Below are 16,318 nucleotides of genomic sequence, written 5' to 3' on the forward strand. Positions count from 1 at the left end.
CTTTGAAACAGATGCACTACCTGTTCCTCTACAAATTTACCATCAGGAAAGAAAATATACTGCACATTCTGAATCATAAACAGGATTTCACACAAACACTTTTATTTTCAAACACAATATGCTGTATAATATATAAGTATGTACATGTATGCATCTAAAAGTTAACTTTTAACAAACCTAATTTTGATGTTTTCATTAAAATTATACATGGAAATCAACCTGCACAACAGTGGGAAAAAAGCCTGTAATTGAATTACAAGTTTAGCACACTAATTCAGCTTCACTGTAAAGCTTACAGCAGTTTTGATCACCACGAATCAGTAAACACTGTTTGACAAAACAAAAATATTGTTACAAAGCTTTGACAACAGAGCCAAATAATTTACCTACTAAGATTAAATTTCTACACATGCATGAACAAATTTAAACTACATAGACATAAGTTTCACAAGCATTAAAACATCTACAATCCCAAACCTTTTGCATAAAAATCTTAAAGTGAAATAACACTAACAGGAAGCATGAAACTAAACATCTGTTGGCATGCAAGTTATTAACACACAGAGAAATTTATTTTAACTTGGTAATAGACTACAGGTCAGTTAAACCCCTACACAATGTTTTTATCAGGTCAAGAGAAGAAAATAAAACACAATACTCACTGGAGCACTGAACGTGTGTCTAACCCAGATTAAGCAGGCTAAGCACTAAGCAAGAAGTGCGTAACTTTCCTGACAGCAATTTAAAGCTGTGCCAGCCCTGATTTCAAAGTACACCCACTCATGACATCACAACACGGTTAACACTTAACAGGGAGAGGAAACCGGCATAGAGATGTTTGACGGTAATTGTCGACCACTTGGAAAAAAAAGACAGCATGCAAAATGTGGAACTTTCTGCTTTCCAAGCATATTGAATGGGAACCTACATTTTCTCAGTCTGCTTTATGCATGCAATCCATTCTAGTTTTCAAAACACAAGCGGATGCTTGTTCCAAAAAAGAGACAAACTTTGTTTCCTGGCAAGCATGCATTACACTGGAATTGGTAATGTCTGAAACATTAGTCTCATGAGGGAAGAGAATGAAAACATGAGCAATTTAACTACTTCGAGGGTAAGAAAACACTAGAAAAAGGAAATTTGCTTCAACATGGGGATTCATGCACTTCATGCATAAAGTTAATAACAATACTTCATTTGCAACTTACAACAGAACAAAACAGCCAGCATATACTTATAATAGACAACAGAGAGCATTTCAAAATAGCACTTGGATAGTTAACACACTTAAAATATGGAAGAAATTTAATTAAGACCAAAAAAAAAAAAGTGCAAACTTTTCACAGAACTAACTTTTTGTGACTAATTTTTATTTTTTATGGTCTCATGGTGATTTTTAAAGTCAAAATGAAGTCTTAAAGCTTTTTTTGTTTCTCAAAAGACCACAAAACCAGTCATAAGCAGCACGTGTATATTTGTAGCAATAGCCAACAATACATTGTATGGGTCAAAATTATCGAAAATCATTAGGATATTAATTAAAGATCACGTTCCATTAAGATATTTTGTAAATTTCCTACAATAAATATATATCAAACTTAATTTTTGAGAAGTAATATGCATTGCTAATAATTCATTTGGACATCTTTAAAGGCGATTTTCTCAATATCACACATCAATGGAAAGCTTATTTACTGTTGTGTGAATCTGATCCTTACGTCTGGTTTTGTGGTCCAGGGTCACATATACGGAAATGAGCAATTACAACAATATAACAAGACTGTAAGATGAATTAAAAGTGCCCAGTTAACTCAAAAGTGTCCGATATCTTTTGGGGGTTACTATGAGAATTGTTTTAGTAGTCCGTCTTAAAAATGAATAACAAAATATGAAACCAATTGACATCTAACTGTTTCTGTATTTACTGTGCTGTAACAGCTGTACGCTTAAGTGTCTTTTTAAATAAGTCTAACGTTAGTCTATAGAACACGATAGTGTTATCAACAAAAGATATGTATTCAAAACGGTAGTCATAAAACATTTCTTACGTGCTCTGTATAAGTTTGAAGACTGCTTACTTTTAGTACGGAACAAATCATATGCCATTTCAAACACAAACACAACAATCCTCACAGTACTACATAAGTGTATAATGAATTTCTTACCTCAACAGCATCAGCTTTTAATCTTCCGTTTCCTTGGACACGACGTAAATCCACTAAACCTGTCTGCGGACACGACGAAAAGTCCTCCGTGTTTGACTGACCCCAAAACAAAGCTAAACTCTCGACACCGACGTAGTAGTGTTGTCAAGAGGACAGACTCAAATGTCCTGACGTACTGGACTGTCCTAAAGTCCACGCGCACTCATCTACTGTACAATAGGGAAACTTTGCGATAGGTTTGCTTGCTCTGTCTCACGTAACGCGACGCTAAGGCATCACTGAGACCCGGTTCGTTTGAGCCACATTTGGACCGATACGCCAACATAGTCACGGACGCATGCTAGAACGTTACAAAACGGCGAAATCAAGTAAACAAACAAAATAATAAAAAAAAAATACACCTCTATCCAGGGACTGGACTGGAGAGGTAGTCTACACACTGCTTCTCAGGAAATACGTCACAGAAATACGCAATGAGATGCGACGTCAAGACGCGTCCACTTGAGCGCGTCATGCGGTGCATGATTTGCTTGCGCCATCTGCTGGATACAGAAGCGCAGTTCACTTCAAAAACACAACTTTTTTTTGTTTATTATTATTATTATTATTAATATTATCAATATTTAAAACAGTTGAGAATGTGTTTTCAGGATTTTTTATAAATAGAAAAATCCAGACATCAGCATTAATCTGAAATAAAAAGCTTTTGTAACACTATACATCATACCACTCAAAACCATGGAGTCCGTATAATTTTTTTGTTTTGTTTTGTTTTGTTTTTGTTTGTTTTTTTTATTTATAAATTATATAAATTAAAGCTAAATACTTTTATTTAGCAAGAATGCTTCAAATTGATCAAAAGTGATGATAAAGACATTTATAATGTTACAAAAGATTTATATTTCAGACAAATGCTGTTCTTCTGAATTTTCTATTCATCAAAGAAACAAAAAAACAACAAAAAAAATTACTCAGCAGTTGTCAACATAATAATAATAATAATAATAAATGTTTTTTGAGCAGCAAATCATAATATTAGAATGATTTCTGAAGGATCATGTGACTGGAGTAATGAAGCTAAAAATTCAGCTTTGAAATCACAGGAATAAATTACATTTTAAAACATATTCAAATAGAAAACAGTTATGATTGGAAAACAATATTTCTATATAAAAATGCTAATTGCTCCATGTTTTTAATATTTTGGCCAATTAATTAAAATATGAAAAATGTAATTATCAGAATTACCTATACAATACATAATATATATCATCTGTCATTTTGACAAAATATAACCTGAAGTATTGACATGATTAAGATTGGTTTATTTGTTCTTCTATTTTTTTTTTTTCTATTCTATTTTTCTGTTTTTTAAATCATAGGCATTTTTTCCACTTTATATTTTCCTTTTAGAGTTTTTCCACCCTTACAGACATTTAAAAAAAATCAAATAAAAATAAATTTAAATAAATAAATAAGAAATTTAAGTTCTTGCAAAGTACTACAATGTCATGCTCCCTATCCAACGTCTTCCCTATTCTTCAATGCAGAAGTAAGCCTATGGGCGAGACTTCCGGTTCATTAGCCGCTATAGGGAAATAGCGAGAAGAAGAATAATGTGCAGTAAACGGTAAAACAGTTTGCACTACAAACTAGTGTGTTCTTAATTAAGATAATACATTAAAATAATATGGTAAGACACACCAATTTGCAATATTGTGCAGCAAAACAAGCTGTTTTGTACAGCTAAAAATGGCTGGAAGCATGAGACTGGAAGCCAGACCCATAAAATGTACAAATGGCAGCGTCCACTTTTACGGGAAAAATAAGGTGGCTAAAACTTTTTTATTTGTTTTTTTGTTCTGTTTTGTATGCATGCATGCTACAATTCTGTGCTGCTGTATTCTGTATTGTGCAGTTTTATGCTACAACTTTTGCAGGGGAAAAAAATAGTAAGTCGCATATGCACAGTTCATTTTCAAGCCCAAAACTGTGCATCAGTTTTTATGTTCGCATTGAATCAGACCACTGGTAGGCCTGTTTGACCATTCTTCTTTATTTTATAATGAACGTGATCATGAAACTCTCTAAATATTTTAGAAAATCTGAATATGTTAATTTTAATATTAGGCCTAAGCACCACAGCAGTCTTACCGCTCCTCGGGTAGTACATGGAAGCAAAGCAGTCCTTCAAGTTGGAATGCAAATTAGGCGGGTAAGTGCGTTCTCTCTCAAGCGCCCATCAATTAGATTGGGAGCATCTACCCACAGCTGACTTAATGATCCAGCTAATGAAGCTCCTGAAGCCCAAACTCATTATGGTCACGTCAAACTGGATCACGTTTCAAAGTGTATATTTCACATTTCCCTGCTTGCTTGTCACGATGGTAATATTCAAGCATCGTTGGTTTGATGACTAAAGGTCAAGCTATGTTTTATTTGTCAGTAGTCTTAGTGAAAGGCAATATAATAGACTGACAACTCATTATGCAGACCGACAGTTTGTTAGCTAACTATACTGCGTTATGAATGCATTTTTTCACCTAACCCAAAAGCTTCAGTTGTGTCTGCAAAAACACTGCTTGATATCTGTTTTAATGGGGATATTTATTTAATTTACTTAAAGGAATAGTTCACCCAAAACTAATAATTTGTTTCTTTACTGGAACAGATTTGGAGAAATTTAGCTTTACATCACTTGCTCACCAATGGATCCTTTGCAGTGAATGGGTGCCGTCACAATGACAGTCTAAACAGCTGATGAAAACATCACAATAATCCACAAGTAATTCACTCCACTCTATTCTATCAATTAACTTCCTAAGCGAAAAGCTGCATGTTCGTAAGAAATCCATCATTATGGTGTTTTAACTTTAAGCCATTGCTTCTGGCAAAAATACAACTCCATAATGCATAATAATGCTTCCTCCAGTCAAAAAGTCCATCCTGAGTTGTCCTCTAACATCAAAATCCACCAACATATTTGTTTAGAATAGTTTTGGACTGTTTTCGCTTGTAAACAGTGCTTAATCAGTGTATATTTCTCTTCCGATAATATTGCAGAAAGCAATGGATCCCCTGCAGTGAATGGGTGCCGTCAGAAAGCAGTATTATAGATAGATTATAGTATTTTAGAGTATTTTATTTAGAAGCAATGGTTTGAACTTAAAAAATCTTAATCATTTTTCACTTCACGAGATGTTAATTTATGGACTGGAGTCGTGTGGATTATTGTAATGTTTTTATTAGCTGTTTCAACTCTAATTTTGATGGCACCCATGTTGACTTTAAATCATGCTTAAAGTGTTTATTTGTAAATATGCAAACATTTTTTTTTGCATCTGAGCTGGCATTTAATCATAAATGTAAGAATTCAATAAAGAACAACAATTAAAAGCCTTAGGTTATAATCTTTATAATAGTATCCACAATGTACAGACAAAAAGTAATAAACATTTTCTGAAGCTGCCGGCAAACTGTAACAATGGAGCCTGGTTCCTGCCTGCGGAGACAAATATATTTTGTAGTAAAATGGCAGGTTTATTCTTTTCATCTACCAAAGCATATTTAGTTAAGAATGCAAATAACGGCATTGTTTGATCTAGAGCGGTACTGCTCACCTCTGTGCTCAAGCATGAGTTCGCCTTCATATTGGGCCATGCCAAGTGCTTGTCTTTGTTCACTGTCTAATTCCGCCCACTGCTCCTCTGTCACGGCACACGCTTGTTCAGTGTTCAGCCAAGACAGCTGCGTGGCACTGAATACCACCTGAAATAATTAGACATGTCTGATGAATAAATGCTGGCATCAATCTGGGATCTTCCTAGCGCTGATTGTCAGTTGGAAGCTCTCAGTTACAGGTAAGTCATGTATAGAAACACAAATGTAACCCTGGACCACAAAACCAGTCATAAGTAGAATGGGTATATTTGTAGCAATAGCCGAAAATACATTGTATGAGTCAAAATGATCAATTTTTCTTTTATGCCAAAAATCATAAGGATATTAAGTAAAGATCATGTTCCATGAAGATATTTTGTAAATTTCCGTACAGTAAATATATCAGAACTTCATTTGGACGTTTTTCTTCATATTTAGATTTTTTTGCACCCTCAGAATCCAGATTTTCAAATAGTTGTATCTCGGCCAAATATTGTCCTATCCTAACAAACCATACACCAATGGAAGGCTTATTTATTGGGCTTTCAATTGACCCTTATCACTGGTTTTATGGTCCAGGGTCACAAATAGCACATTGAAGGCCTCTACAAATACTTAGTATATACACCAAAGACATTTAGAGCTACATATTTTCAAAATCATTTAGTTAGTGGATTGCTTAAACAACCCATCAATCATGTATTTGACCTAAACTGGATGACCTGCAAAATTATGCTGGTTTAGGGTTCACATAATCTTGCGCAAATGCTCTTCTGGGTTCGTATTTACATAAAGTGTTAATGCATACATTAACAACAAAAATGCATGTTTTTTTGCATCTTAACCTTAACCAAAGTGTTTGTATGAAAGTATATGGCTGTAGCAGGGGTGCTGGAGAGAAGAGGAACTGAAAAACGCAAGTTTTTCGACCCTATTCAAAACTGTCTAAAGGTTTAGTCGTGTTTACTGTTCAGCAAATTTATGGGCAAAATCCATCCATTTCAATAGGAATGATTGAGAATCTCACTTAAAAGGATTAGTTAACTCCAGAATTATAATTTCCTGATAATATATTCACCTATATGTCATCCAAGATGTTCATGTCTTTTCTTTCTTCAGTTGAAAACAAATAAAGGTTTTGGAGAAAATATTCTAGGATTTTTCTCCATATAGTGGACTTCAATGGGAGCCAGTGCAATTTCGACCTTTAAACCATTGATCCCCATTAAAGCACACTATATAGAGAAAAAAATCATGGAATGTTGTTCTCAAAAACCTTAGTCATCATCTTCTTAAACAGAAGTCACTTTCAAACCAAGTCACTGCATCAAACTGGAAAAGTGCATGACCAACATGAATATAAGCGTCATGTGCGTGGTGAATTTTTTTTAGCCCTCACGCGAATCTCTCAGTCGCACTAATTCTTAGTGAAATGACTGGATTTTGCCTGCTAGATTTCACTGAGCAGCTGTACATGTGACCATGCCTTTAGACTGAAGTCTACAATGAACAAAAGGATACAAAGTGAAAGAAAACTTAACGAAATACAGATATCCATCACTCACAGCGAATTTTCTCGGAGGTATCAGGGTTATTGCTGCTGGTGTAAGTCCTTCCACTTGCTCTTTTATTAGTGCAGACAATACCATATCCTCCAGCCCAGCTGAGGACACAGAATCAGTTTGTCTTATTCTTTTTATAAGCCTGCCCATTTCTGACATGTGTATATTGTCCACTGAACTGATTGTAATGGAATCCAGCATCAGTACCTGCCAAAGTCCCAATCTCAGTGAAGACCTCAGAGCCCCAGCTGCTGACTGGACCAAAGCCCAGAGGATTGGATAGGCGTGACGTCAGCACCTCGGTCTGCTGCTCAGAACATGGCAGTACCATCTCCCCCAGAAACAAAGCGGCCACGCTGATGGACACAAACACAATGCATTCAAGGGTTTTGAGGTGAATAGTTTAGTATTTGATTTGTGTAAACTGATTTGATGTGTTACCCCTTACCTCAAGTTGAACGGGTCTAAACGGGAAATTTCAGAGGAGCTGAAGCCACAAAGCAGATGTCCAAAGGAAACAAGCTCCACCACACCAAGTTCTTCAGGCTTTTGTTTAAGTCGCTTCATTACACCAAGGACAACTGCTCTCATCTGCTTAAATATAAAAATAGATGTACTATTCCTGTTTAGGACTTCAGTCTAATCTGAATGACTAAAAACGTACTTTCTTTGCACTCCACCCATCGAGGTCCCCAAGATGGGCCACCACAGCCAGATTGGAGAAGTTGATAGCCTGTAGCTCTCTTTCTCCCATTTCGGTCACTATACAACCCAGTTCCAACACCTGTTCTGGTTTAAGCTGCTTCACTGGTTTATACACCTAAAATAATGGTTGTTACAGTTGAGGTCAAAAGTTTACATCCCTCTTTTCAGAATCTGCAAAATGTAAATTGTTTTACCAAAATAAGAGGGATCATACAAAATGTGTGTTATTGTTTATTTAGTACTGTCCTGAATAAGATATTTCACATAAAAGATGTTTACACTAGAGAAAATAATAGTTGATTTTTTTTAAAAAAAATGACCCTGTTCAAAAGTGTACATCCCCTTGATTCTAAATGCTGTGTTGTTACATAAATGATCCACAACTGTGTTTTTTTGTTTTTGTTTAGTGATAGTTGTTCATGAGTCCCTTGTTTGTCCTGAACAGTTAAACTGCCTGCTGTTCTTAAGAAAATTCCTTCAGGTCCCACAAATTCTTTGGTTTTTCAGCATTTTTGTGTATTTGAACCTTTTCCAATAATGACTGTATGATTTTGAGATCCATCTTTTCACATTGAGGACAACTGAGGGACTCATATGCAGCTATTACAGAAGTTTCAAATGCTCACTGATGCTCCAAACCATGCATTAAGAACCAGGGGGGTGAAAACTCTTTGAATTTAAAAAATCAGGGTCAATGTAACTTATTTTGTCTTCTGGTAAACATGTAAGTATCTTCCGTAGCCTCTGAAGGGCTGAACTAAATGAAAAAAATATGACATTTAGGCAAAATTAGAAAAATGTACACATCTCCATTCTATTCAAAAGTTTTCACCCCCTGGCTCTTAATACATAGTTTTTCCTTCTGAAGCATCAGTGAGCATTTGAACCTTCTGTAATAGTTGCATATGAGTCCCTCAGTCGTCCTCAGTGTGAAAAGATGGATCTCAAAATCATACAGTCATTGTTGGAAAAGGTTCAAATACACAAAAAAATGCTGAAAAACCAAAGAATTTGTGGGACATGAAGGATTTTTCTGAAGAACAGCAGGCAGTTTAACTGTTCAGGACAAACAAGGGACTCATAAACAACTATCACTAAACAAAAAAACCCAGCTGTGGATCATTTATGTAACAACACAGTATCAACATACATCAAGTGTATGTAAACTTTTGAACGGGGTAATTTTTATAAATTCAACTATTATTTTCTCTTGTGGACTATATGTAAACATCTTTTATGTGAAATATCTTATCCAGGTCAGTACTAAATAAACAACACTATGCATTTGGTATGATCCCTCTTATTTTGGTAAAAATAATTAACATTTTGCAGATTCTGAAAGCGGGATGTAAACTTTTGACCTTAGCTGTATATGAGATAAAGCATGTGATAATCAGTGAACAACATTTGGACAGACAGATGTAGCTTAACTGGTCTGAGTTCCATCCAAAGTGCTTCACGTTGCTCGGCGTCAAGTGCATCGTCTTGACCGATGAACTCAACGCACGTCTTCAGCTCCCTCTTCTTCATTCTGTTCAGCTGATAGGACCTCCAGGCCGATGGAAACGTCCCTTTAATGTCTGCACAGCTTGGAACGGGCCCTAGTAAGTAACAATATATGATTTACCTTTCCGTAGAAGCCATAAATAATATCTAATGGATTCTGTAAATGAATCCAGCACACAGCTCACCCCTTCTCATCCACCATCGACCTTTAACGATCCTGTGGGTGAGACCGTTCATCTTTTCTCGTAGTCCTTTCAGGTCCATACAAGCCTTTCCCACTTCGCTGTTTTTCCAAAGCCACTGGCTCATAAGGATCTGCTCAACTGTGTCTTTGCCTAAATCGCCCTTGAAGAACAAAAGTAGAACAAAGTTCAGTGTGATGATATCCTGAGTTTTAGTTCAGTGGAAAAGTCTGTGTTTTCCTTACTAGTGGTAGGGATCTTATCTGCTGAGGTGAAAGGGTGAACAAAAGTCTACCCACATGCTCGACATCACCAACCGTCCATGTTTTCGGATCTCTGTTGCAAACAACAGGGGCTTTGTCAAATTCCCAGCAGAGATGTGATTTGTACTTTGCTTGCAGTGAGGAACATTTTGCAGTTGCTGTCAGAACAAAGAGGTTGTCAACAATATAAAAATGGAATGTCTCACCCCAGCATGCTTCTCTCTGTGAGCAAAGCTGCTATTTGTCTGAAAGTGTCAGAGGGCAGGCAGTATTGTTTCAGTTCCTCCAGTCGCAGTTTCAGAGCCTCTTGGTCCACGTGAGCTAACACATCCCTGTCCAGGAAAGGCAGAAAAGGACCGAGCATGTCCATGGAGGCCCCGGTGAGGCCATTTTCAGAGATGCCCTATTAGAAGAAAGTAATTAGATCTAAGTAATAAACCCTTGTTTTTTAAGTAATTAATACTTTTATTCAGCAAAGATGCATTAAATTGATCAAAGGTTACCGTAAAGACATTTATAATGTTACAAAACGTGCTATTTCAAATGAACGTTCTATTCATCAAAGAATCCTGAAAAACACTATCATGGTTTCCACAAAAATATTAAGTAGCACATTATGTGTTTTCAACATTGACAATAATAAATAAATGTTTCTTGTGTACCAAATTAGCATATTACAATGATAACTGTAGGATCATGTGACACTGAAGTAATAATTTATCTTTGCAATGACAGCCAAAATAATTAAATTAAACTATTAAATTAAAAACAATAAAACAGAAAATGTGTTTTTTAAAAATAGAAAAGTTACACTACAGGTCAAGTTTTTAAAGAGTAAGATTTTAAATGTTTTTTAAATAATTCTCGTCTGCTCACCAAGCCTGCATTTATTTGATCCAAAATACAGCAAAAGATGTAATATTGTGAAATATTTTTACTATTTAGAAAAACTGCTTTCTATTTGAATATATTTTAAAATGTAATTTATTTTTGTGATCAAAGCTGAATTTTCAGCATCATTACTCCAGCCTTCAGTGTCACTGTCACGAATCTGGTCTGTGTCCCGCTGTCCACCAACCACCAGATGTCACTCTCGCATCACTTACGCACTCTGACTGTCACTATACATCTCGGACTGCATCTCCCATCCTCCACCGCTCTTATTGCGTCAGTCCCCGTGACCAATCAGGCGCCCTATAAAAACCCCGCTCCTGTTTAGTGCACTTCACGGTTGGTTGTATTTTCCTGTTGTTGTTATTATTAGCGTTTCCTAGTTTCCTCGTTCCTGGTTTTGTTCTCTCGCCTGGTTTCTCGTTTGGACTGTCTAGCCGCCTGCCTTTTGGACTATTGCTCACGTTTATTGGATTACTCTCTCCCACTGCCTTTGATATTCCTGTCTGCTCCCGTCTCGACCCAGCCTGTACGACCATGTCTTTGTCTCGCGTTTTAAATAAAAGCTTGCATATGGATCCGCTCGCCTCTCGTCTCGTTCACTTCGTTACAGAACCAACCGTCACTACAGGATCCAGCAGCTTTTCACCCGGACAATCTTCCGACATGGACACAGACCTGATCTTAGCAAGGATCAAGCAAGGACAACGTACACTCGAACAATACATCCGTGAGTTTTTGGCCATTACTAACTACTCTACCCTCCCGGACTGCATTATTATTGAACTGTTTGCTGATGGCGTCAATGAGCCACTAAGAGCGAGGCTGAGACGCGAGGGTCCGCGCTCTTCGCTAGTGGCTTTTATGAACTTTGCGTTTTTGTGTGTGGGCTCGTCGTGTACTGTGGGGGTCGCGAAGGAGGTACGCGACAACGCAGACAGATCAGCCGCGCAACCCTCTCGCAGATTGGCGGTAACGCCGGATCACGACGCCACAAACAGGTTTTCTGCCTGGATCGCTCGTGAAATGGCGGCCGTAACAGAGCGTGCTCGAGCGATGGCGGCGTCAGCACAGCCCGCGCACAAGATGGCGGCCGCGACGGAGCGCGTTAACGCGATAGCGGCGACAGCGGTGCCCGTTCACAAAATGGCGGCCGCGTCGGAGCGCGTCCACACAAGGGCGGCGACGGCGGAGCCCGTACACAAGATGGCGGCGAGAACAGAGCTCTGTCACGTCACAGCCGCCATACAAGAGCCATTTAAAGTTGCAGTTACATTTCCTGAGTCAAGTCAAGTTTCCAATTTAAGTCAATTTACAGCTGCATTTCCCGAGTTAAGTCAAGTCTCCAAGTCAAGCAAGATTACAGCTCCTGTTTCTACATCAAGTCAAGTCAGAGCTGCTCCTCCTAAGGCAAGTCAAGTTACAGCCATCTTTCCTGAGCCACTGCACAAGATGGCTGCCCCGCCAGAGCCACTGCACAAGATGGCTGCCACGCCAGAGTCTGTCGCAAGGATGGCCGCTAAGCCAGCGCCCGCTAACGCCACGTCTGTCAAGCCAGCGCCCGCTAACGCCACGTCAGCCAAACCACAGCCTGCTCAGGACATCTCCGTCAAGCCACAGCCTGTTCACGTCATGTTTTCTGCTCCTGGTTCTACACCCCTCATGGCCGCACTTCCTGAAGTGGTTCCTGAGTCAAGCAAAGTCACAGTCCTGGTCCCTGAGTCGAGTTACGTCCTGCCTGAAGGCCCCGAGCCTCGCCAGGTCTCATTCGACATTTCAAGATCACAGCCTATCATGATGGCCCACGTGCTGGACACTCCTCTAGTGACTGTAAGGGCGGCTAAAATGGTGCTCCTTAATGCCACGGCGGCTACCCCCGAATCAAGTCAAGACACAGAGTCAAGCCAGGTCACGGCTGTGCCCTCGAGTCAAGCCAGGTCACAGCTGTTCCCCACGAGTCAAGTCACGTTACAGCTGTTGTTCCTGAGTCAAGCCATGTTGTTCAGGAGCCAAGTCCCGTTACAACGGATCTCCATGAACCAGGCCAAGCTGCTGCTGTCGTTCCAGAGCCAAGTCAAGCTTCAGCCGCTGCTCCAGAGTCAAGTGAGGCTACGGCTGTAGCTTCCAAGTCCAGTCAAGTTTCCAAGTCCAGTCAAGCCCAAATCCAGCAACGTCAAGGCGATCGTTCCTGCGTCAGGCAACGTCAGGGCCGTGGTTACTGAGTCAAGTAAAGTCATTGCTCTTCACAAGCCAGTTCAAGACACCGCTGATCTCCATGAGCCAAGTCAAGTCACCGCTGATCTCCAAGAGTCAAGTCAGCTGACTACTGAGCTTCACGAATCAAGTGAAGTCACGGCCAATCTCCACAAACTAAGTCAAACCACAGCTGATATTCATGTGCCAAATGAAGTTATTGCTGCTGTTCCAGACTCAAGTCACGTCTCGTCCGACCGCCCAGACTCAAGTCGTCTCGTCCGACCGCCCAGACTCCGACCGCCCAGACTCAAGTCACGTCTCGTCCGACCGCCCAGACACGCCTCGTCCACCGCCCAGACTCAAGTCACAGACTCAAGTCACGTCTCCGACCGCTCAGAGTCACGCTCCAGAGTCAAGTCACGCCTCCTGACCCTCCAGAGCCCCGTCACATCTCGTCTATCTGTCTAGAACCTCGCCATGTCTCGTCTGACCGCTCTGAGTCAAGTCACGTCCCGCCTGACGGTCCAGAGCCTCTCCATGTTTCATCAGACCTCCCAGTGCCTCGTCAGGTCTCGTCTATTCGTCCAGAGCCAAGTCACGTCTCGTCTGACCTTCCAGAGCAGTGCCATGCCTCGTCTGATATCCCAAGTTCACAGCCTACTATGATGGTCAGTATGCTGGACCCACCACAGGGGTCAGTGAGGGCAGTGAACATCTCAGCGGCACCAACATCGCCAAGATCCATCATCAAAGAGGTCCTTTCACCCGCCACTGCTCTTCCCTTTATGGCGGTTGCCATTTGGTGTGTGTGGGCTGCACACTGTGCTCCTGAGGTCACGCCACGCCTCTCTCAAGTCTGCTCCAGAGCCCCGTCTGGTCTCGAGTCTGCTCCAGAGGTCCCGTCTGGTCTCGAGTCTGCTCCAGAGGTCCCGTCTGGTCTCAAGTCAGCTCCTGAGGCCACGTCAGCTCACAAGCCTGCTCTAGAGCTTCCGTCTGGTCTCAAGTCTGCTCCAGAGGTCACGTCTGGTCACAAGCCTGCTCCAGAACTCCCGTCTGGTCACAAGCCTGCTCCAGAGCTCCCGTCTGGTCACTGGCCTGTTCCAGAGCTCCCCTCGGTCGGAGAAGCCGCGCCAATACCTCCTGAGGTGTCAGCTTCGGCTGTGGATCCTCCCTTGGAGGTGGCGTCCCCTTACAAGCTCTCTGCTTCTCCCCTATTCTGTCTACCTCCTCTGTCCCTGTTCTCCCCAGGTTCCAGACCATGACGCAGGTTCCAGTTCCGCCCCGGAGGGCGCCTCCTGTTCCGCCCCTCCTGTTCCGCCCCGGAGGGCTGCGCCTCCTGTTCCGCCCGGAGGGCTGCTGCGCCTCCTGTTCCGCCCCGGAGGGCTGCTGCGCCTCCTGTTCCGCCCGGAGGGCTGCGGCACCTGCTCCGCACCTGCTCCGCGCCTCCCTGTTCCGCCCAGGAGGGCTGCTGCACCTTCTCCCCCTATTCTGTCTGCCTCCACTGTCCCTGCTTTCCCCAGGTCCCAGACCGTGACCCAGATTCCTGTTTCACCCGAGAGGGCTGCTCCGCCTCCTGCTCCACCTCCTGTTCCGCCCCGGAGGGCCGCTCCGCCTCCTGTTCCGCCCCGGAGGGCTGCGGCACCTCCTGCTCCGCCTCCTGTTTCGCCCTGGAGGGCTCCTGCGCCTCCTGCTCCACCCTGGAGGGCGCCCGCGCCTCACGCTCTGCCTCCGGCTCCGCCCTGGAGGGCTCTTGTGTCGCTTGTCCCGCCTCCGGCTCCACCCTGGAGGGCTCCTGCGCCTCCTGATCCGCCTCCGGCTCCGTCCTGGAGGACTCCGGCGCCTCCTGCTCCGCCCTGGAGGGCCCCGGCGTCTCCGGCTCTGCCCTGGAGGGCTCCTGCTCCGCCTCCGGCTCCGCCCTGGAGGGTACCTGCTCTGTCGGCCCTGCCTCAATCACTGGGCCCTCCACATGGACCTGGCCCTCCAACCCTCGCCCTGTCTCGCTCCCACCCCACCGCACCCCTGGACTGTTGTTCCCTTAGAGCGTCTGGAAGCCGCTCCTTGGGGGGGGGCTATGTCACGAATCTGGTCTGTGTCCCGCTGTCCACCAACCACCAGATGTCACTCTCGCATCACTTACGCACTCTGACTGTCACTATACATCTCGGACTGCATCTCCCATCCTCCACCGCTCTTATTGCGTCAGTCCCCGTGACCAATCAGGCGCCCTATAAAAACCCCGCTCCTTTTTAGTGCACTTCACGGTTGGTTGTATTTTCCTGTTGTTGTTATTATTAGCGTTTCCTAGTTTCCTCGTTCCTGGTTTTGTTCTCTCGCCTGGTTTCTCGTTTGGACTGTCTAGCCGCCTGCCTTTTGGACTATTGCTCACGTTTATTGGATTACTCTCTCCCACTGCCTTTGATATTCCTGTCTGCTCCCGTCTCGACCCAGCCTGTACGACCATGTCTTTGTCTCGCGTTTTAAATAAAAGCTTGCATATGGATCCGCTCGCCTCCTCTCGTTCACTTCGTTAAACAAACATTAAAAATCTTACTGTTCAAAAACTTGTGACTGGTAGTGTATTAAAAATAGTAAACAGTTATTTTAAATTGTAATAATATTTAGCAATATTACTGTTACTACACATTTTATCAAATAAATACAGCCTTGATAAGCATACATTTCTATTAAAAAAAAAAAATTAAACCCAAATATTTGAATGGCACTGTACATGCCTTAAAAAAACTGATCCAAACCACATCCATATAATCCACATTTTTGGAAATGCATTTCTGCATACTGAAACAGTAAAATTAGATTTTAAGCAGTTCAGATAATTAAAAACGAAAACAAAAATTTGGTGACAGTAACAGCTGGATGAGGTCACAATTCATCTGGGTTGCTGTAAAACTTTTAAGAAATCTGTCACTGCACTGACTTCAATCACAGAACGAATATCTGCAATGATTTTGTGCTTACAAGTACATCGATAGCTTTCTCTGCTAGGGCTGTTTGCTTGTGTCGTGGTAGCTGAAGAAAGTCAATAAAGTCTTGTCGAACATGGTCCAGTACACTTATGAGTGAGGCGTTAGACAGGTGCTCCATCATGGTCAGCCTGAGAGACAAAATACAACAGTAGGATCATTCAAGTAAAAGAACAAACAAATGAGAATCTAGGTAGACAACCGCTA

The 16,318-nt window shown here is 41.7% G+C and overlaps 2 protein-coding genes across 11 annotated transcripts in view; both read right to left on the minus strand.

Moving 5' to 3' along the window:
* furina (furin (paired basic amino acid cleaving enzyme) a) overlaps window positions 1-2,616 on the minus strand; it is a 108,292-nt gene extending 105,676 nt beyond the window's left edge. For 2 of the 4 annotated variants that reach the window (XM_051115364.1, XM_051115362.1), the window contains exon 1: window positions 2,166-2,616. The gene's annotated coding sequence lies outside the window, so the exon portion shown is untranslated. Of the gene's footprint in view, window positions 1-662; window positions 767-2,165 lie in introns of those variants that run through there. The other 2 variants (XM_051115361.1, XM_051115365.1) reach the window with 2 other exon arrangements.
* A 2,888-nt stretch (window positions 2,617-5,504) lies between these two features.
* The window catches only part of LOC127168255 (stereocilin), a 30,316-nt gene continuing 19,502 nt past the window's right edge, over window positions 5,505-16,318 (minus strand). For 5 of the 7 annotated variants that reach the window (XM_051114958.1, XM_051114959.1, XM_051114954.1 and 2 more), the window contains 11 exons: window positions 16,107-16,242; window positions 10,250-10,446; window positions 10,026-10,116; window positions 9,784-9,943; window positions 9,524-9,693; window positions 8,052-8,207; window positions 7,836-7,981; window positions 7,595-7,743; window positions 7,391-7,488; window positions 5,786-5,933; window positions 5,505-5,667 (listed from right to left, as the gene is read on the minus strand). In XM_051114958.1, coding sequence (XP_050970915.1) covers window positions 5,579-5,667; window positions 5,786-5,933; window positions 7,391-7,488; window positions 7,595-7,743; window positions 7,836-7,981; window positions 8,052-8,207; window positions 9,524-9,693; window positions 9,784-9,943; window positions 10,026-10,116; window positions 10,250-10,446; window positions 16,107-16,242 — 1,540 coding nt within the window. In that variant the 3' untranslated portion in view covers window positions 5,505-5,578. The remainder of the gene's footprint in view (window positions 5,668-5,785; window positions 5,934-7,390; window positions 7,489-7,594; window positions 7,744-7,835; window positions 7,982-8,051; window positions 8,208-9,523; window positions 9,694-9,783; window positions 9,944-10,025; window positions 10,117-10,249; window positions 10,447-16,106; window positions 16,243-16,318) is intronic. The other 2 variants (XM_051114960.1, XM_051114961.1) reach the window with 1 other exon arrangement.

The sequence above is a fragment of the Labeo rohita genome, chromosome 7 (assembly GCF_022985175.1).
Source record: "Labeo rohita strain BAU-BD-2019 chromosome 7, IGBB_LRoh.1.0, whole genome shotgun sequence".
NCBI lineage: Eukaryota > Metazoa > Chordata > Actinopteri > Cypriniformes > Cyprinidae > Labeo > Labeo rohita.